Consider the following 23,257-nt stretch of genomic DNA (forward strand, 5'->3'; position numbering starts at 1 on the left):
ACTGTTCCAGATTCTTTGAGTAAATCATCCCCAAAGTCATATTTTCTTCTACCCCAGTGAGTCTGCTATACTCTCATCTCTGCCAAGCACATTTAGGTGAGTTGCTCCTCCACGCCTCTGTTACCCTGAAAGAAAAGCTTTGTCCAACTATGAAATCTTATACTATTAAGAAACTGTAATGCATCTGAGCCTGTGACTTCACTTCCTGAAAATAAATTCGGCTCTTTGGAGAACTGCCTAGTTACTTTTAAATCTATAGTAGGATTGAGTGAGCAAATCGCGATTTCAGGCACCCATTCCTAATGGTTTTCTGATGAAAAGCAAGGTGGCACTGCCTTGCTCCATTCAGTGGGAAGCTCCCTGGGGGCTGGGCCAATTTCCTGAGCTGGAGAATGGCCAGCAGGTGAGCACAAACACACTGTTTCACACTCAGAAAACCTGCTCTCTCCTTTATATGAACAAATCGAGGAAGGTTTTTTTCTCCCACAACGCTAGTGGCAACGAGTATTTAGCTATAATTGAGCCATTAGACTCCATAAAACATTTAGCACCAAAATAGTTTGTACAGCTATATTGCATTTTCTCCTGTCAACATTTGCATGCTCTTGCATGCCCCCCACCCACTTTTTTTTTATATCTTTCAATTAACATAAAAACAAGGCGAGGAAGAAAATAGTTTTTTGTTGTTTGTTTTCTTAAATGCCTGGTTTTCCTCTGCTAGGAAGTGCAAAGACAATGCTAGTTAATCAAATAATTTTGGGCATTGATTCTCTCCTCATGTTGTGCCCAGTGGCTGTAATGATGGCAAACAGAGATGGTTAAATTGGTTTCATCTCTCGTTTAGATAAGACAGAAGCTGTGGCCGGGCGCGGTGGCTCAAGCCTGTAATCCCAGCACTTTGGGAGGCCGAGACGCGCGGATCACGAGGTCAGGAGATCGAGACCATCTTGGCTAACATGGTGAAACCCCGTCTCTACTAAAAAATACAAAAAACTAGCCAGGCGAGATGGCGGGCGCCTGTAGTCCCAGCTACTCAGAAGGCTGAGGCAGGAGAATGGCATAAACCCGGGAGGCAGAGCTTGCAGTGAGCTGAGATCCGGCCACTGCACTCCAGCCTGGACGACAGAGCGAGACTCCGTCTCAAAAAAAAAAAAAAAAAAAAATAGATAAGACAGAAGCAACCGTCGGCCTTGATCTCTCATGATAGAAAACATCAACTCAAGCATGGCACACTATGCTAAGGGATTGTAAACATGTGCCCACCAAGTCACATCTATAAGTGAATCATTTTTTTCATTATAAACACATAGAATAGGCCAAAGACCTCAGGGGCCATTTTATACTGAACACGTACCAGAGGCTGGCGCTGTGCTAAATAGGTTAAATGCATCAGTCATGTAATGTTTACCAGAAAATTCTGTATAGAAGAAACTGACAGAACCCAGAGAGATTTTGTAACTTGCCCAAGGTCACAGAGCTAGCAAGCGGCAGGTCTGGGATTTAAAACTTATCTGAGGCTTTGAAAGGAAAAAAAAATGTAACCTCTTCTGCAACTGTTGTGTACAAGATGTCAACTGATTCTTGTCTTATTGCAACCTGAAACATATTTTAGTTAAGCCTTGCACTTCTTGAATGAAGGTGTTTCATTTTATTCTCAAACATCTAATCATGTCTAGCTTTACACAATTCCTTAAGAAATGGTGAACAATGAGATTACTTGGACTCTGGAAGGGGAACATCACACACCGGGGCCTATTTTGGGGAGGGCGGAGGGATGGCACTGGGAGTTTTACCTGACGTAAATGACGAGTTGATGGGTGCTGACGAGTTGATGGGTGCAGCACACCAACATGGCACAAGTATACATATGTAACAAACCTGCACGTCATGCACATGTACCCTAGAACTTAAAGTATAATAAAAAAGAAAAAAAATGCAAATTATATCAAATGTCCCATGGCCAAGTAGAGAATGTGGTAGGGATATCGTAGAGAAATTTATTCTTTCATTCAATACTTATTTGTTAAGCACTGATTGAAGGTGTTGGAGATACAATAGTGGAAACAACAAGAATAAAAACCCAAATCTCTGCCCCATTAAGGCAAAGAGAGTCCTTGAAAATGAATGTAACAAGTGTAAAACTATCCAATGCTTGCAAATTGGCCTAATACCATAAAGTTACTTTCTTTTTTTAATTAAAAAACTTTTTATTTACTTATTTATTTATTTATTATTTTATTTGAGATGGAGTTTCACTCTTGTTGCCCAGGCTGGAGTGCAGTGGCATGATCTCGGCTCACTGCAACCTCTGCCTCCCGGGTTCAAGTGATTCTCCTGCCTCAGCCTCCCAAGCAGCTGCGATTACAAGCATGTGCCACAACACCCAGTTAATTTTGTATTTTTAGTAGAGACAGGGTTTCTCTATGTTGGCCAGGCTGGTCTCAATCACCCAACCTCAGGTGATCTGCCTGCCTCGGCCTCCCAAAGTGCTGGGATTACAGGCATGAGCCACTGCGTATGGCCTATTTATTTATTTTTTAACTTTTGTTTTCAGTTCAGGGGTACATGTGCAGGTTTGTTACATAGGTATATTCCTGCCAGTGAGGGACGGTGACTAGAATCTTAGACTGAAAGTTAGGAGACCCATTTGCAAGTTCTGCTTTTTCCCTAACAGAGTAAAATAACTACCATTTATTTGGTATTCCCTGCATGCATAATGTGCTGTGTGTTTGACTGGAATGATCTCTTTTTATCCTCTCAAAATAGTCTATGTCATAGATGAGGAAAATGAGGCTTCAGGTCACACAGTCAATGACAGGTCTGGAATTTCAGATCAGAGTATGATGTTCACATCACCCGCGTTGCTCACATCCTGTAAACGGGCAGCTTTGAGAAATTCTATTGATGCCTCTTCAACTCAGTCACCTCATCTATAAATAACATTATCAAAGCCTGCTAATATTTCCATCAGCTCTGAGCTTCCATGCATACACGTGACCAAGAATCCTCTTACCAGCGTTTAGATATAAAGAACTTGCTTGTACTTAGTAGGCTCTCAAAGACATGGGAAATTAATTAAGCAGTTCATTCTTTCTTAAAGTTTCTCCAGTCCTTTGATAGTCTTTGAGCCAGTTAATTGATGAGTTCATTACTTTGGATAAATCCTGACAATGTAATAATGATGAATCTCAATTTATACTAATTTGATGATAATTTGTAGTATGTTATATAATTATTTTGGCGCTACTTTCTCATCCTAATTATGTTGTTCTCAGGCTGATATTAACATCTATTTATATTCCCTGAACACGTAGTTAGTTTTAGTTGTAAGGAGTGGTTCACAGATATGAGTATATTATTAAATGTATACAAGGATTAATTAACATCTGTGGATAACCAACAATTTACTAAAGGTGTGTGCAATTTGCCCATATTCTTAGTGTCCAGGATATCCATTTGAGGATTCTCAAAGGCCTCCAAAAAGTCAATGTAAGAAAGGACTTAGATTTGCTTCCACCTGAATTGGGAAGTATTGGAAAAACCGTATATGTGTATGCTTCAAAAATACTCTAGTGCTTAATTCCAGTTATATCAACATTTGACTATAGTAGGAGAGAAGAAAAAATTTCCTTGCAGTGGAAGCAGGGGTACTTTAGAACAAATTGTGAAGAGTATTTGAACATGTATATGCTGGGGCACATCTTAAGCCTATTTTATCAATGAACTTCAACTTTATTCAAAATTGTAGGAACGTGCATGCTCTTGGATGTGCCTTTTTCGTGGAAAGGGGTTTGTAGTATCCATCAGATTTTCTAAAGAAGCCTGAACAGTAAAGTGGTTTAAAAATTACTTTGCTGGGTTAACCTTTTCCACTTCCTCAACCCTTCATAAATGCAAGATTTTATCAATCTTCCTACATTTCTCATGACTGTTAGCCAAATCCTCTTGGCTATAAGGCTAATCCTGTGAAATGTAACTTTCACCATTTATCCAGCCAAACTATGTGCCACGTTTTTTTTTTTTTTTTTTTTTGGCCCATAGAGTTCTATGTGCCAAAGAATCTTCTGGGGTGAAAGGGGAATTACCATATCATTAAAAATTCTAATGTATTAGATGAGATCATTATTTAGTGAAGGATCCGGTAATTCATTATTTTCCACTTCTCTAAAAAGGCAATGTATTAGTACGTATGTCACATTATTTGAGAAAATTTAAATGTAACAATGGATTGAATATAAGGCATTAAGCTCAGCACCAATATATAAAATATTCCGCTTAAAGATTATCGTTGTCATTAGTAGCAGTAGTCTTGTGTCTAGGCAAAACTACAGCTGTGGTACAATTCTTAGAACTGGCTTCCCAATTCTAACTCCGTACATCACTCCCTGCTCTACATCATAACAATGGTTTCCAAGGCTCCTCTCCGCCTAACATACCAGTCTCCTTGAGATCCCACCTGAAGTAATTACATTTCCGTGCTAGAATTAACACCTTGCACCCTCTTCGTTCTTCCCTCAACCAACCAGTTTCTCCTCCTCTGTCCCTTTCTTGGTGACTAGAAATTTCATCCAATTGGCCAGGCGCGGTGGCTCACGCCTGTAATCCCAGCATTTTGGGAGGCCGAGGTGGGTGAATCAAGAGGTCAGGAGATCTAGACCCTCTTGGCTAACAAGGTGAAACCCCGTCTCTACTAAAAATACGAAAAATTAGCCGGGCGAGGTGGCGGCGCCTGTAGTCCCAGCTACTCGGGAGGCTGAGGCAGGAGAATGGCGTGAACCCGGGAGGCGGAGCTTGCAGTGAGCCGAGATCGGGCCACTGCACTCCAGCCTGGGCGACAGAGCGAGATTCTGTCTCAAAGGAAAAAAAAAAGAAAAAGAAATTTTGTCCAATTACTGCAGCCAGAACCCAAGAAATTCACCTTACTTGTCCTCGCCTTTCACATTCATTAGTTAGCAAACTGGAGATTTTCTGCCCTCGGAATATGTTTCAGATTCAACCTCCTTTTCTCTATCTCTCATCATCTTTCTGTACTAATATAATTGATCTCTCTGCCATAAGTTCCTTTCCTCTCCTATTTCCTAACCATCCTCTGCATAGTCTCAAACACTATTCATTCTGAGTAAAATATCTGATGTTATACCTCCATGTTTGAAATTGCTGAGTGCCACCCTCCCCACCCTGGATGTTGCATGAAGAATAAAGGACACATTTCTTAGCATGCCGTGCAGAGCTCTCCACACCTGTTCCCACTGTCATTATAACATCTATTACAAAAATATCTATTATGTCTAATATACCCTTTTAGCCAAAAAAAAAAAATATCTGTTACAAATTTTTAGAAACTATCCTTTCTTACTCCATTAAGGAGATTAAAGTTATTTCCAAATGTGACCTAAAGGGATTTAAAATCACAAGAAAAACTGTATCTAATTAATTCAAATATCTTGAGGGATGTCATAATAGGAAATCAAGGTAGGTCTGAATTCTTACAGAAGAAGAACTGTGAGTGAAGCACCTCCTAGTCCCTGCAATATCGTCCAAAGAAGGGCCTTACACAGCTGGGTCCAGCATTCACACAGGAGGCTCCCTCACCAGTAGACAGGAAACCTAAAAAACTCTGGTGGGTGGATCGATGCATCCTACTTAAGATAAAGCTTTGACTCCTGTGGTTCTAACTTTGGTCTTAAATAACCATATGCTTTTATTTGGGTTCTCAAACTCCAGCAGAATTTTGTGCAAACTATTAACTTTCCTGCCACTTACACCTCCTATTATCAATTAAGAAATTAATAAAGCCCTAAGATCCCAAGATTGAAATCAAACCTGGGTTCAGATACTATAACTATGGTTTGTCTCTCAGATCTATAAATTAGGAATAACACTTCCTCTCCAATTAAATGTCAAGAACCTATTACTGTAGTGAACATCATGCTGTGGCACTCAGCAAGCAGTCACTGTGAATATTATTGTTGTAGCTTAAAAATATGAGCTTGGTTAATATAAATCAGTGGTTCTCAGCACTGGCTGTACATAAGTGTCACCTGGGGAGTTTTTAATAACTATCAATGCCTGAAACACACCCCAGACCAAATAAATCAGAATATTTAGGAATGAGGCTCAGGCATTGGTATTTTGGAAAAGTTTCTTGTTGGTTCTAATAATATACTGAGAAACACTGATATAAACTGTTTTCTAAGCCTGATAATTTTCAGATAAATTGACAAAGTCAAGTCACCCAAAAAGTTGAAGATCAGGCCCCAGACTCATGAAGACTTTACTGGATAATAGAGATCTCATGAGACCAGCAAGATCACCATTTAATAGCTGCGCCCCTGTCTCTCCTTCAAAAGGTGACTTTCAAGCAAATTTGAAGTACAGTTTTCATGAACATCATTATGAAAGAAGCTTATTACAAAAAGATTACACTGAATCATCTGGGGTAGATAATAATTCAAACTATTCTGTTACCTTCCAGCTTCTAGATTTTGTTCAATAATTTGCTGTTAAAATTTATTTCCCCTGTATTCTGTCTTACATATCATCTTTCCACCAATTTTCCCTAGATGTTGCAGAGAGGTTATTTTTTAGGTTCATGATATTGCCCCCAAAGTTCCATTCTCTCCTATTTAGCAGATTGCCTATTTCATTCTGCCATGGGAAATCTTCTTTTCCTGCTCTGTTCTCAACAGTCTGTCCTCCTTAAATAGCATAATCTCATCTTTTGTGCAACTGGGTGATGCAATCTGGCTCTTCTAGTAGGATCATCTTCTAAGCTAAACTCAACCCCAGTGATTTCCACTCCACTTATTAATATCTATTAGTATGAGCTTCCTTTCTCTTGCAGACCATACCTCCAGGGAGAGAAGCTTATAAAGGAGTTAAGACTGAGAAGAACTTCCAAATAGTACAGTTATTTAATTCATCAACTCTTTGTGGAATACTTTTTGCTTTTCTTTAGTTTAACTTGGAGGCAGAAGAAAAGGGGGCTGGATTTATAAATCGTATAGCACAGTTTTCAAATGCAAGGAAAAACCCTAGACTTGTGGTTAGCTTATCACCTGTGTACATGCATGTGGTTAATATGTGTAAGTGAATGGAGGAAACAGAGAAATGTAGCAAGCTGTCAACCTCAAACCAAAAAAAAGTCAATTTTTCCAAAAACATGATACCATGTTTTTGACGTTACCAAAGCTGCAGTAATGCACCAATCACTGGAGTTAGGGTTATGGCAATTCCATACGCCGTAATCACAGAAAGATGAGAAAATGAGATGTATTGGTTTTCCATTGCTGCTGTAACAAATTATTCCAAATTTAGTGGCTTAAACAATATATTCATTTATAGTTATAGAGATCAGAAATCTAAAATCATTTTGTCAGCAGAGCTGCTTTTCTTCTGGAAGCTTCTGGGGAAAATCCAACTTCTTGCCTTTTGTTACTTACAGAGACCGTCCTCATTCCTTGTCTTGTGGCCCTGCATCACACTCCTTCTTTCCCTCTCCTTCCATTTACACATTCCCATTTACACCTTCTCTGCCTTAAGGCCCTGTTGTTTTCATTGTGATTACATTGGGCCCACCTAGATAACTCAGAGAAATCTCTCCGTCTCAAAATCTTTCGTTTGATCACATTTGTAAAGTCCATCTCCATGTAAAGGAACATATTAATTGGTTCTGGAATTGAGACGTGGACATCTTTAGAGAACCATTACTTAGCCTTCTCCATAAGGAGATGGGTATCTTTCTGTATATCAGGATCTTTGTGGGGTCTAATGCCATTTTCTGTACATTCCACTGTTCCTTTTGTAGGTGTAAGCTATAATCACTCAGTGTGGCGTGAATGTACTTTCTATAGCAATAAACGCTGATCTAAAGACTGTTTTATATCTGCCTTGTTCTACTGATGACCACCATTAAAAATTGCATGGCCAAAGAGGCATCGGGCTCAGAGGATAGTATAGATGTAGTCTAAAATATTACAGTTAGCAAATAAAAAAGAGCTATACTCTGAAGCTCAAACTTTCTTCTTAAAATTGCTGCTCAGAGACTTGGTATCATTCACTTGGTTTCCTGAAGACTCTTGTGCCAAAAATACCTTATTTCTATCTTGAAGTGAAACCATTATTTTAGCCACATTGCATGTTCACACATTTGGAAGTTATTCACTTGACATTATTGATTACAAACCATGTCTGGTGGTTTAGAATTTATCTTGATATTGAGAAAGGCTATAAAAAGAGAAATACACTTCAGCTTAGTCAGTATAAACTTCCAAGATGCCTATTTTTCAATGGAAAAAAAAGCAGTAACAAAAAAAACCATAAATATTACAAGAACACCTCAAAGTTGCTCAGGAGCACTCCAGGTTCCATTTTGAGTTTCTGTTACCATAATAGCAACAGCAGACCAATTATGTGTGACATACGGATTTCCCTTAGTGATGGTTGCTGAGAATTTGTGGAGAGGAATTTTTCACTGGTGTCTCCACAGCTCTGCATTACCTTCCAGAAAATGATCAGACTCAAACATGGTGCAGGCTTCTTAAGATACCTCCACGTGTTGTTGGAAGACTCTGAGCCAAAGACTTTCCCTGTATTTTATAGAATGACTCTGTCACCAGCCACAGCCATTAGACCCCTATGAACTATGTCCTGGTCATCTTTACCTAGACTTCATTGAGGACTCACAAGACAAAGTAAAATACGGCCTTGGTGCTGCTCAGGCTGTATGTGATAACTTCACCCATCAAGATCTAAGAGATCATCACAGCCAGGAACAACTAGACTAGACTAAGAAGGTCAATACCACTGTGAACAAGGTCATGAGCGTTCTGTGGCAAAAATTCCAGAAAGCAGCTGGACCAATGAGGGATCACTGTTGTCAGTGAGCAAGGACTGTGTCTCAGGATATATTGATAACAATGGGGCCTTAGAATTGTCCTTTCAAAAGCCAGCTGGCATTGAGGTTTTGTTGTTGTTGTTGTTGTTTGAAACGTAGTTTCACTCTTGTTGCCCAGGCTGGAGTACAATGGCCTGATCTCGGCTCACCGCAACCTCCGCCTACTGGGTCCAAGTGATTCTCCTGCCTCAGCCTCCCGAGTATCTGGGATTACAGGCACGTGCCACCACGCCCAACTAATTTTTTTTATTTTTAGTAGAGATGGGGTTTCTCCATGTTGGTCAGGCTGGTCTCGAACTCCCGACCTCAGGTGATCTGCCCACCTTGGCCTCCCAAAGTGCTGGGATTACAAGCGTGAGCCACGTGCCTGGCCGGCATTGAGTTTTTATTCTGCCTTCTGATGACCCATTTACTGGAAATAAAATAAAGCAGTAATTATTTTTTAGCTACTGAAACAATGGAATAGTCTTACGGTATTTCCATGTAGAGTAGCATGATAAGGAGAAAGCATTTACAAGCCACTCCCCTGCCTCTGATTTAAGAATTATGTTATCTAGATGGAATGGAAGGTCCTAAGAATGCAGGAGCTTAAGTCTTTTGGTATTGATGTCTTTTGAGTTCTTATAATTAATTCTGTAACAATATAGATTAGAATTAACTATCAATGGTGATCATTGGAGTTAGGGGGAAAAACTGTTTTGTTGGACACCTTTTTTCATTACTCTAACCCAACTCAGCTACATCAGATCTGAAGAATTCCACCTGTTTATATGGGGAAAAATTATTTGACTTGTCCCAATCATGACTATTTGTTTGTTTGTAATATCGTTATTCTATAAAGAATTGGAGCTACCTAGAAAAATATATTTGAAACAAACTAATAAATGTTTTTAAAAGGGAGGAGAGTTGGCACAAAGGAGAAAAGTAGGTAACAAAGACATAAAGCTGGATAACATTAGCACACAAAAAATGTATGCCCTGTGCTCCTGACTAGTTGCCAAAGGAAGACCCATAATTTTGACCCTAAACCACCTAGCAATCAAAACAAAGTTGTAAACAAGACGATTTACATGACTTGCAGTATTCATGAAACAGAAAAATGTATTTATTCAAAAATGAACAGCTTGTTCCGGCACTGATAACAATGCTAGTGATATTAGGGAACTGAGATCTCTGGAGAGTGACATATGTCAGAATCATCTCCACTTCGTTGGCTAGAATCAGCCCATGCCCCTACCCAAGCCCAAGGGACTAGAAAAGGCAATCCTAGTATGTGCCCTTTGAGTTGGAAAACTGGAAAAACAGTACTAATGACGTCCACACTAGGAATCTTCCAAAATCAATAGATATTCCACACCCTGCCTATTTTAGATACATAATGTTAACAAAAGGGCTGGGTTGTTTTTAACTGTCAGTCTAAGTCAATGATATGTCAAAAGTTGTTTAATAAGATTAAATCCATTAAGAAATGAGCCTTGGTCAGGTGCAGTGGCTCACACCTGTGATCCCAGCACTTAAGGAGGCCGAGGCAGGAGGATCACTTGAGGGCAGGAGTTCGAAACCAGTGTGGCCAACATGGTAAAACCCCATCTCTACTAAAAATATAAAAATTAGCCGGGCGTGGTGTTGCGCACCTATAATCCCAGCTACTCAGGAGGCTGAGACAGGAGAATCACTTGAACCCAGGAGGCAGAGGTTGCAGGGAGCTGAGATCGTACCAGTGCACTTTAGCCTGGGGTGACAGAGTAAGATTCTGTTTCAAAAATAAAATGAAACTAAAAAAAAGAAATGAGCTTTATTAGAGGAACTTATTAGTGGAAGCAATTCAGAGGAATATGCTATCCATATGAACAGTATTGATAGCTGCCTTTATTACATTTTAGTGTGTGTGACATGATGTGTTTCGTGCCAAAAAAAAAAAAAAATTAATTGTGACAATTAAGTAAAGCCAGAGATGGTTCCTAACAATACTGCCCTAATAAAGTATACGTACTGCCTAGGTCAGCACCACTTGGTCAGTTCGGCAGACAAATACTGTATCAAAATTCAAAGAAGCTACTCATTCTCAGGAAAAAGTCATTTCTGCAAAGAACTATTAGAAAACTCCCCATATCGTGATTATACTTTTTGTTTTTAAAACTGACATTTATTTTGATGTGACATTTTCTTAATCCCTTAATGACTTTTAGTTGAAATACCAACATGCAGAGAGAAAATCAAAATGGGAATGCAATCATTTTATTGATAAAGTATGCTACAATTATATGACAGGGCTACTGGTCTCAACCAGCTTAAAGACCATCACAAGAACAACTGCTTTAAAAGCACTGCCTTTGGTGCTATTGACTTTGTTGTTCTTATCAAGATGTTTTTCATTCACCTGGGTGAGTGTCCACAAAGTTGACAGGCCAATGATCAATGACTGGATTCGTTTCTTAATTTCCATTTCTAGTAAATTCAAGGGAAGAACCAGGAGGCACTAATACAACCTAGTAGCTAGGAAAACGAACGGGGATTTTTCTACTACAGCAAATAAAATGTGTACCTGGAGGACCTCAGGGTTCTTTTTGCAATAACAGCCGGCCTGCTGGCTGTTTATTCGCTGCATTTTAATATCTCTTTTCTAACACTAAGAGGCATATCAAATGAATATTTACCTCCAGGAATTTTAAAAGACAATAATAAAAATAATTAGTTAAATGGTTGTTTAAAAAACTGCTTCTCTCTTAACAGGGGATCCAAAGCCTCCATAATGAAGTTTAAAAAGAAAAATTTTACCCAAGTGAAAAGCTATACACACAAATGCCTTTGTGTTCTATTTTGAGTTTCAGAAACAAAATTTTAAACCTTAATATCCAGCTCTATATCTTCACATAAAACTTGCCCAGTTCCCTTTCAAGAGGTAATCTTGGCTGCAATTACACTATCTAATGACGAAAGTGAAAAATAGGATTTCTGACTGACCCTGGCAGGCCAGCTCTTTATGCTCAAATGATATAAGAGAACAGCTAACAAGACCTCACCATGCATGGCCTTAAATGTTATTGATGGCACTAAACGAAGTCTACCCTTTAAAAAAAAATCCTTTAGTGTGCCTGGTCTTGTTGTCACCATAGGAGTGACTTACATCCTATGGACTGATGATTCATGGACAGAGTTTCCTGTCATTTGTCTCATGTTCATGACATTACAATTTCACTAAATATTCCTCTGGTCTTCACGTTAGTAGAGACGTTGTTGAGAAGTGTAGGAGTGGTGTTCATATGGTTATGTGCTGTCATCTAATACCCTCTTTATTTCTTATGCCCTTTCATGTAAAATCATTCTAGTTCACATATCTTAGGCACCTTCCAGAATCTCTGATAACTTGCAGTGCCTTTCCCCAGACCTTTACAATCCATCTCTTCAACTGAAGATCTGAGAGTGTTTGTTATTTAATGCAAATGTACATGTTTTCCATAGAGTAGTGATTTTCAAACACAGCTGTGAAATGGAGAAATCCAGGCTACACTCTCAGAAATCCTAATTCAGGATGTCCCTGCGATGGAGTCTAAGAATCTTTGACATAAAAACTTCCAGAGGGGATTTTTACTTGCATCCTGAATTGACCAGAGTTGTGGGAAAAACTAACTTGGAAATGTGATTTCTACGTCTTCTCTCTTCATTTCTATGATTTCTATGCAAAGACAAAAAAAAAAAAAAGCACCCAAATAGTTATTTTGGTAATCTATCCAAGGAAAGGGATATCTTTATTCATATTTAGAAAGAATTATCTCCAAACCATTTGCAGCTTCTTCTCAGTTGACACCATTTCCGGGACTCCAAAAGTAAGATCACAGTTTAATGAACGTAGAACCTCTGTCCTTCTTATCCACCTCCTTTTTTCCTTCTTTCACAAAGTAAAAACAATATACACACTCACAGAATGTCTGGAACTATCCCAATCCAAGTAGGTATTTAGCTATTTGAGAACTAGCATGAAGAAACAGTGTGAAATTGGTGTCAGAACAGTCCCTGTCCTTTCATCTATAAATGAATCCTCTCTTCACCTACTCATGGAAAAGGGGGAGAGAGAAAGGTTTCGGAGATATACTCATTTATAAATCTTCATTTAAACATATCTACATGCCATTATTGGCAATTCAACATTTAATGAGTTCTACTCATAATGAGGGTGGCATTATGCTAAGTCGTAAGCTAGGGAGATCAATAAAATACATATCTCTAAGTATGAGATTGCTCAGACACTTTAGGCGGTAGGAAAGACAAAACCCTCTTGTTGCCCAGGCTGGAGTGCAATGGCGAGATCTCGGCTCACTGGAACCTCTGCCTCCTGGGTTCAAACGATTCTCCTCCCTCAGCCTCCTGAGTAGCTGGGATTACAAGCATGTGCCATCAAGCCCAGCCAATTTTGTATTTTTAGTAGAGACAGGGTTTCTCTATGATGATCAGGCTGGTCTTGAACTCCTGACCTCAAGTGATCCACCTGCCTCGGTCTCCCAAAGTGCTGGGATTAGAGGCTTGCGCCACTGCACCTGGCCCAAACTGTTTTTAAATTTGATCATCAGACCCATTACTTTGATGTAGGTCAAGCAGCGTGTAATGGAAATAGTGTTGGCTGGAGGTCAGTTGGCCCGCTCCACACCAGCCACTCATTGGCCTCAGGTTTCTATCTGCTGAGTTTGTGGATTTCTAAAGTCCCTTCCTGTTCTATGTTCCCAAGCATTTGTAGTCATCCTAGAAATTATCCAATTCTTATTGTACTTCTGTTCCTGATTATTTCCCCTTATTTCTCTTTTGCAGATTCTGTTCATGGGCATGATGACTGAGTACTATCACTACTTTTTCACAACCTTGGTAAGTGCATCTGGGAGAAATGTATTCCACATGGTAGGTCTTCACACAGTTATTTCAGAGTCAGCCTCACCAGTGTCAAAGGCAGGATATTGTCATGGAGACTTGCCTTACTTTCCTAAGAATCCTCTAAATCCAGCAATGCTGAGCAGCAGGCTTCTTTCTTTCTTTCTTTTTTTAACTTGTATCAATGCATATGCATTCAGAAAGGGATTAAAATGAAAATTCCATTAAATAGAAACTATTAAAGTAAAAACTATTCATAAAAAAGCATCATCTACAATTTTTATATACATTAGAAGGTGCATCCAAGTGTGTCTGGCATTCATTGATTTGATGTGGCTTTCCTGCCTGTGTCCAGTAGATAGCTGGGTTAGCCAGAGGTTACCTGTCAGATGTTTGAAAAACCTTCAAAAAGGGGAGTTTTGGAGATGCTCTGCACATTGAACACTATGCACCATTAAGAAAAATCATGGTCCTAAGCCTTAGAAATCCAAAAGAAACCATAGGACATCTTAAATTTTGAGAGACTATCTGATCATGGAGAATGATTTAGGGTATTTAACACATCAAAACGATGCAATAATTTTCATTCAGTCAATTTCAGAAATCAGTGACAGCCCCCACCTCCCCACCTACACACCCACACACTCCACTTTCTTACATGAGAAGAAAAACAGAATTGAGCTCGTTTTCTAATCTGTAAGAGTGCATCAGCTAAATTCGACCTGGATTCTGGGGGACTCAGTAACAGTACCATTTTAGCAAATTCAACTGCCAAGCTAGTGAGTAGGGGAATTCAAAGAATTTAGAATAAGGATCCGAAGTAGTAAATTCTATTTCTGACTCAACTATCTTTGAGAGTGCAGAGGACACCATGAAATGAATGCTTTGGGATAGTTGTCAAAATCATTACTGCTACTGAGCATAGGGTGGAAGTGGGTACAGGGTAGAAATTCCTGAACTAAGGTTTGCATCGTCTTCTCACCTGCCTCTTCCTGCTTCTTGATCATGTCATCTTTGAGAGCAGCTGAGGGAAAACTTGGGAACTGTAAAGTGTCTTACTCTGCTCACAAGTATGATTCTTCCCATCACCAAGAACACCTGAGGGTTACTCAAGGTGACATGGCCATCTGCCTCGGAACTTTCCATCCCCTCCAGGTGGACACACCCTGGAAGAGCTGGTGTGGGAGAAATTTGAGAAGGAATATCAACAATGGAATCTAACAAGGCTAGGAGACCATAGAGGATGAATAAGAGTGCGCTTTTATTCCTCTTCACCCCTAACACTCATTCTGCATGCACAAGGGGATGTAGCAAATTGGATTTTGGACTTCCGATATTCTTTGTTGCATGGAAACCCCAAATTGTAGGACAACCTAATTTTGCACATGTTTAACGTGCTTTATTTTAGCATGTTAAATCTATGTAATATTGATTCTCTGAGGGGGTTCATGTGTATTCTCGAAGTTTCTGTCTTCCCTCCTGAGACTGGAGTTAACTGTCTTTCTACCCACTGAGTGTACTAACGGACTCATTTTTTCCTGGGTCTTCTTCTTTAACTTTGCTTCCTTCATCCTTTTCCTCTGATTTTATCTGCATTCTGTCCTGGTTGGCTTTTATGTTCTTACCTTTCTTGCCCATGAGTATTAATAAAAGTTAAAGAAAAAAAAGTTACTTAGTGTTAAGAAAAAAAATATATAATGCTTTCAAAGGCAGTATTGTACACCTTTCTGATGTTGATCTAGGAGCACAGAGCTGTGCTTTTATAGTTCTACTGCCTCACCCAAATATATCTTGGGAAAGAGAGAGTTCATCAAAAGAATAAATTTGTATGCATCTTCCGCAAATGCAAATCGCAAAGTGTTTCTGAATCTGCTGCTCTTCAGTACCTGTAATCATCATGAATAATGTCCTGTCTTGCATTGCACTTTCAGAAACCGGTTACATTGTTAAGAAACTTTAATGGAAGTATTTTTCCTGTTAAATGTTATTTTGAAAGTTGCGTTTCTTCTGAAATGATAATGATATATTTTTTAATCTAGTCTTTTCATATAAGAAAAAAGTTGAAATTATTACATAAGCCTGTCTTAAATGTGAATCAATTTAGAAACTTCTGGTTTGCACACAGCCTCGTCTGTAATAGAAAAACTGTAATAGAAAACACTAGGATGAGTTCAACATTTTTTTCCTGAAACATTGTCTGAAAGGGAATGGGTTCCCTTATTAAGATGTTCTTGCATCCATGCAGCCTTGTGCTCTAACACATCCTCTGAAGAGAATCATTTGGTTCCTATTCTGAGCCTATGTTCAGTGAACATTCTTCATGCCCTCATTGTGTGAGAGATGAGTTCTTTTCAACAAGGTGATTTTTTCCTGCCAGGAGTGATTTTCCTGCCAAACGCATATGCAGTTTTCAAATTTCACCTTTGTGGCAAGACCTGGAACAGCCTGTGGTGCAAGATTTGATGAAGAAGAGTGGGTACTGCCAGTGGTTTATTCTTGTTCTGGTCACATCACCACTCAGAACCTAAGTTTCTTCATCTGTAAAATAAAAGCATGGAACCAAATGGGAATAAGTATTTTTTCCAATACCCCAAAGGCTATAAACTGGGAACAGAATTCTTAGCTTTTTAGAATGTCACAGCCTGTGACCAAGGATGTACTAATTATCAACAGCCAAATTCCTCTTCACTTATCCAAACTCTAACGGTACGGCAAAAATAAAACAGATGAAAATGAAAACTGATGACTGCCCTAGAAGTTTTAGGGCAGCATGTGAATGGAAAACAATGGGAAAGATGTTCTTTAATTGAAATAGTGTGGTATGGCTGACATTTTGTTTTAATCTATAGTAGCTCCCCTTTATCCAATGGGTACATGTTCTAAGACCTCCAATAGATGCCTGAAATCTAGTATGGTGCCAAACCCCATATAGATTATGTTTTTCTTATATATGCATACTTAGGATAAAGCTTAATTTATAAATTAGGCACAATATTCTTGCAGACTGGGACCATTATGAAGTGTAAGGGTGACTTACCAAAGTACTTCCATACCACAATAGCCGACCTCGTAACTGAGACAGCTATGAAGGGACTGATGAGCAGGTGGCATCTGTAGTATGGAGACTCTGGACAAAGGAATAATTCATGTCCCAGGCAGGACAGCATGGGACAACTCAAGATTTCCTCAAGCTACTCAGAATGGTGTGCAATTTTAAAATTACGAATTGCTTATTTCTGAAGTTTTCCACTTAACATGTTCCAAATGTGGTTGACCGCAGGTAACTGAAACCATGAACCACAAAACCACAGATAAGAGGTATCGCTGTATTAGTTGCTGCTACAAGCATTAATTTTCTTTTGCATAAAAACATGGAAATGCTAATTCTTTTCCACTTTATCCTTTTTGATACTATGCAGGACTTATTTGCTTTGGATCTGGAGCTCTATAGGTACAGCGGCGTAAACATGACCGGGTTTCGGCTGCTTAACATTGACAACCCTCACGTGTCATCCATCATTGAGAAGTGGTCCATGGAGAGATTGCAGGCCCCACCCAGGCCCGAGACTGGCCTTTTAGATGGCATGATGACAGTAAGTCATTTGCAAATAAAATCACTCACGAGAATATTTGAATTCCTTCGGGGTTAAGATCACATGTGTCTTTAAAATGTTCAAGAAAAGTGTTACAATGGGTGCCTTGACTTGCAGGAGAGAAGAAAGAGTTTGCTTTTTAGATAATTTGAAAGGCTGTGACTGGCTACTAGCAAAAACTGCTATTTTTAGCTTTCTGGATGTACTTGCCCCAGATAAAAAACTTGACAAGAGTAGCCACCATTAGCAGCCAAACCAGTGCAAGGACAAGTTGAAGAGCATTTTATTGTAGGAATGTGGCCGTGGGGAAGGTGGCTGGTTGGGGAAGAGGAGGAACAACATACCTGTGAGTTTTGCAAAACCGGTTTGTGTTCCTCACTTCTGCCACATTTCAGTAAGCAGAGCCAATGTGGAAAAATGCCGGATCTACAAACAGTTGGTGTATTCAGCTCTTCCTGTCCTGGATGTGTATAGGCTCACCTCTGCAGAACTGACAGTGTTTAACACCAGCCATATGTCGCTCTTGAAGCAGACGCCAGACCTGCCTCCTGACAAGTCAGATACTCTGCTGAACAGATAAATTGCGAACTGCCTCATCAGACAGCTTCTCCCTAACATCATTTGTCTCTTGTCAAATGTACCCACCTTCACTTTATTTCTCTAATGAAGCTCCCTGGGTGCTGAAGAAAATAGCAGGAAATAATTTTTTTAAAAATGCTTCCTATGTGGGAGCCATCTAAGGGGAAAGATACTGTGGAATGCAGGCAGGTAATAGCATTTTAAATTGGCATAGGATTTTATTATCCATTCCTATCATTGGGAGAAGCACTCTCGCTTCTAAGATGCAATTTACCCATCATCTCACAGAGAACTTAGATTTTTTTTCCCTTTTTCTCATGAAGAACAAATGAAAATGAAGAAATAAATGAATGAATGAAGTGGCTCTGGATGATTGCATGTTCAGGCTCCCTAACTGTTTTTCAAACCTGAAATAACTTTTGAAATATTCAACGTGAACTGAGAGATAATGATGGAAAGCATCTTGGTACAAATGAGCCTTGGGATGATTTGAAACATTTCTCTGAATAGGAACAAGTAGAGAATATCCAGGGCGATACTAGACTTCTGAAAGGGAGAGGAAACACCAGAGACAGAGGGAGCAGCATGCTAATAGATCGGTTTTTCTCTTATTCTTCTTGGGTTTGTAATTTCAGTGAGTGCAAATATGGTTGAAAATCCTCTGCCCACTCTTCCAGTGAAGTTTCCATCACAGGATGAGATCTCAAATCATTTTTATCTGTGTTTGGGATATACCACTAAAAGAGTTACAGTTTGAATCTATGTTAACACAGATTGTGGACTTAGGCCAAGCATTAAATATTCATCACAAGTATGGCTTAATTTACAAAGAAAAAAAGTCTGTGTGTTCAATTATACTGAGCTGACAAAACAGTTCGTTCATATTGACTGAGATGAGGAAGATTGTTGAACGAAGGAGACAGACCTATGCAATTCACGTGGAATCAGGCCAAGCATGAGGTGATGCTGCCACCCCAGAGCTGCGGCCGGTGTCCTGGGCTAACAGTGATCCCATAGGCAGGAAGTGTGACAAGGTTGAGTCCCAATGGATGGAAGAGGCCCTGGTCTGCCTGAAGATTTTTACTGTCATCCCAACTAAGAGAGGGGTTTCTAGGCTGTGTTCTTACACTTATTATTATAATAAACTATAAAAAGGAAAGTGGGGATTTACCAGAGCTCACTCCGGTGCTGTAAAAGTGTGTAGAGTAACTATTCAATATATCAGGTAGTGTCGATACTAATTTTTTAAAAAGTGATAGAATGCAAGCACCAGTAGGAGCTGTATCCAACAGTCATACACATAATAACTTTGAAATTATGTGAAGGGTAATACTTACTTTTTTTATCCAAAGAGTCTGCTTTGCATTTGACTCTTTTCTTTCTGTTTCTGCTGGATGTGGCTACTTCGGGAATGTGGAAACTGTGTCATGGGAGGTGAAGGACATTGAAGGGCATGAAAGGACAGCCATTTGACCAATAGCTAAGCCAAGAGAGCAAACTTACGACCCCAAGCCCAGGCCCAATGCTAACAAATCTTTGCTGTCAAGTTGCCTCTATTTAAACTCTTTCTTCTCTACCTTAAAGATAAAAAGTCCTTTGGTTTCAATTTCATTGGGTCCAAATAGCAGACCCTGCCCTTCATTCATTCTTGCATGTCAAGCACTTGTTGCCCCCGTGCCTAGAAGCATACAGTAGCCCCTCCCTGGCTTTTCTCTCTTTCCTCTTACCTGTTTTTGTTTTCTTCATAGCCCTTATGACCTGACTTGTTATATTTTGATTTGTTTCTTTAGTACCTTCCCCTACAAGAAGAGACACTTCATAAAGGCATCTTTTATGAAAAAGAGGCTTTGTGCTTTTGTGCTCTGCTTTCTCCCCAGCACTAGAAAAGGCCCAGCGCAAAGTACATCTTCAATAAATGTGTATTTAATAAAGAAATTAATGTGCTAAATAAATAAGAATTAAGCTTTTACTAAAACTGAAGATGTTAAATGAAAAATATTTAGGCAGCCCTGAAATAGTCCCATAAAAGTACAGAGAGTTCCTATAAATAAGATATATGTGAATGTGCATGATTAGTAAAATAGAGATTACTTTAAAATAATAGTGTTTTTTTTAAAATTAGTCACAGACTGGCCACTCTTAATGTTTATATAATGCCATTACTATAATAGAATTGCATTCTCTGAAATCATATGCTTCATTCCACTCTTCTTCAAGGTGAATTTCCCTGTAACTGTTTATAGTCATATTTTTGTGTGTGGCGCATACATATATGGATGAATATGGAAATTAGAAAAAAGCATAAGAAAAATGCATGTATTTTGATTTCCCATTCAATTATCTATTTTTCTCTCTAATATTTTTAACTGTTAAGCATTTCTTAGAATTTCATACACTAAAAAATCCTCAAATAATATGATTTTATCAAAACACTCAAATCTGAAAATAGAGAAGTCAGCTATGCCCATATCCAAAACATCTTGACACCAGATTTAAGAACAATAGAATTAATTAAAGAAAAAAATTTAGTTTAAAAATTTACTAAGTTAAGAAAATTGTTACTGAGTCAACCGAGTTCAAAAACAGTAAAACTCATTATTAAAAAATATCTTGAGAAAAAAAAAGAGTGTTTTATCAACTGAAGTGTTAATTGACAAAATTAACAGAAGTTTGGAGTCAATTTTATAAAATCTACTCTGTTCTCTTTTATAATCTTTAAATTTTTTCTCAGCAATTGGGCTGATTCAACCTTTCAGCTTTTGGATAGACTGGGATAATACAGAATGGTTCATTCTCAAATGGATTCTTCTCAGTGGACGAAAATTGTGTGTAAGTCAACACCGCACAGGAGTCAGGGGAATAACCAAACGTTGATCTGATATCTGCCTTGCCAGTTCTTCACATCCACTCACAACATAAAGTTAAGTCAGTAGCCTTATCCTGCTCTCTTGCCTGTAAACATTTCCCTTAATCATGACCCATAGGGAAGATGTCCTAGAGTTCCCACCTTGTATATCCACTGCTACTCCAGCAATGAAAGAAAATAGGCAGCTGGATTCAGTACAAAAAGCAAAATCTTCCCAGATAATGAAAGCCTAGGGTTAAGTCCTGGTTATGTCTCCTAACTAAGTGACCAGAGCAAGTTATTTAACCTCTCTCAGTTCTCTGCTCATCTGTAAATCTGTACAATAACGCCTTACAGTGTTACTCTACAGATTAAATTAGATCACATATGTGAAGCCTGTAGTACATAGAATGAATTTACTTGATACCTGATGTTTTGCCTGTTTGTAGTCAATAAAAGAACAAGAGGCTGTGCATGGTGGCTCACGCCTGTAATCCCAACACTTTCGGAGGCCAAGCAGGGTGGATCACGAGGTCAGGAGTTCAAGACCAGCCTGGCCAACATGGCGAAACCTTGTCTCTACTAAAAATACAAAAATTAGTTGAGTGTGGTGGTGGGTGCCTGTAATCCCAGCTACTCAGGAGGCTGAGGCAGGAGAATCGCTTGAACCAGGGAGGCAGAGGTTGCAGTGAGCCGAGATTGTGCCATTGCACCCTAGCCTGGGCAATAAGATCAAGACTCCATCTCAAAAAAAAAAAAAAAAAAAAAAAAAGATATTCTGAAATATCATGGCAGAATCTGCATGTTTCCAAGAAACACATTCTTTAGCTTGCACATATAGCCCAAGATGGACCCTTATCTGGGACCTGTGTGACCTTGTATGATCAGCCCATTTGATCTCTGAATATTAGGTCTTTCTTCAGCACCCCAATCTCCTCCTGCTTTTTCCAACAACAATTATGTGCCACGCAGACAGCTAAGTATGAGGACTTTCTAAGGCCACGTAGTATTGTTAGTCCTCATCTCTAAGATGAGGTGGCATCTCACTGGCTTATGTTGGGAGTCCTCAAGACCATCTTCAGATTTGATGATTTGCTAGCAGGACTCACAGAACTCAGAAAAGCTGTTGTACTCACAATGATAGATTTATAGCAAAAGAAGACAGAGTAAAATCAGCAAAGGAAAAAGTGACAGAGTCCACACAGAAAAAGCACGAACTTCCAAGTATCCTCTCCCAACAGAGTTGCATGAACAGCACTGAATCCTCAGCAATGATCTATGACAACAAGTAGAAAGTATTGCCAGCCATGGAAACTCACCCAAGCCTTGGGGTCCAGGATTTTTATTGGGATGATCAGTCACATAGGCATGGAGCTCCCATATAGCTGGCCTTAGTTACTTAGTATTCAGCCTTTCTGGAGATGAAATTGATACAGCATGGCCCAGAGCCCTAGGCCAGCAAAAATAGGCATTCATTATAAATCATATTTTTTAAAATAAACTATCTGACATTACCCAGGACCTCAAGAATACAATGACGCTCTTATTGGGGTATTCCAAGGAGTTGAAGGTTATCTCTCAAGAGCCAGTCAAGGGGCCGGTCCTCTCTTTGGAATGTGCAAGGTCTGAGTACCCTAAGCCCAGTGAGTTAATCCTTTCCTGCAAATTGTAATAACCAAAACATTGTGTACTGGGGAGAAGTATGATTTCAATGTGCTTATTTCATGGTTCGGATTGTGGTAAAAAGATTTTCTTAGGGTCATTGAGCAATGTGATTTCATCCAGGCTTTAGATATATATAAAATGTGAACATAAACACATTTGGAAGAGGAAAATTTGAAACATAAACCAGTTTCTATTACGTTACCTATTACCTAAAATGATGACAGTCATTCAGTAAGCAGGCCTCAAGCACAAAACTGAAAGGGGGAGGAAAATCAGTGGTAGTACATGAGTGCTATAATATAGTTAATGTAAACATTTTCTCCATCTAAGAAAACATTGTATTTCAAGGAGTAGCATATTTGTTAGAATAAATAGTTTTCTTCTTTGGGTTGAAAGGCACAGATTAGACCTATAATTTTGAATCATTTTATTGCCCTTCCCAATGTGGAGCCCGCCTTGAGAAAGAATATCCATTTTTTCTAAACTAAGTTTATGGAAAAATCAGATTATTAGAATTCCAGTCCTTATACTTCTCTATCAAATTGGTCATTCAGTGAATTAATGAATACAGCTACAAATTTTCAAAAAAGTATATCCTATTGATAAAAAAAAGTCCAAGTCACCATAGCATGTGGCTATGGTCGTGAGCTGAAATCTGAGTTTGCATCCCAAATTAGAATTCTCACTCCTTCCCTTAATGGCTACAAAATTTTAGGCAAGTTATTCTACCTCTACAAGCCTCAATTTCCCCATCTGCATACCTATTTCAAAAGTTTAATTTCAGTAATTAAAAAAGATGACTTATGTAAAATGCTTATA

General features: G+C 39.0%; 1 protein-coding gene across 5 annotated transcripts in view; it reads left to right on the plus strand.

Annotated features, from left to right (window-relative positions):
* GRIK1 (glutamate receptor, ionotropic, kainate 1) overlaps positions 1-23,257 on the plus strand; it is a 415,343-nt gene that overhangs the window by 279,538 nt on the left and 112,548 nt on the right. For all 5 annotated transcript variants that reach the window (XM_011926464.1, XM_011926463.1, XM_011926466.1 and 2 more), the window contains 2 exons: positions 13,700-13,753; positions 17,176-17,349. In XM_011926464.1, the coding sequence (XP_011781854.1) occupies positions 13,700-13,753; positions 17,176-17,349 (228 nt within the window). The remainder of the gene's footprint in view (positions 1-13,699; positions 13,754-17,175; positions 17,350-23,257) is intronic.

This window comes from Colobus angolensis, unplaced genomic scaffold, assembly GCF_000951035.1.
Source record: "Colobus angolensis palliatus isolate OR3802 unplaced genomic scaffold, Cang.pa_1.0 Scaffold69, whole genome shotgun sequence".
In the NCBI taxonomy this organism is placed as follows: Eukaryota; Metazoa; Chordata; class Mammalia; order Primates; family Cercopithecidae; genus Colobus; species Colobus angolensis.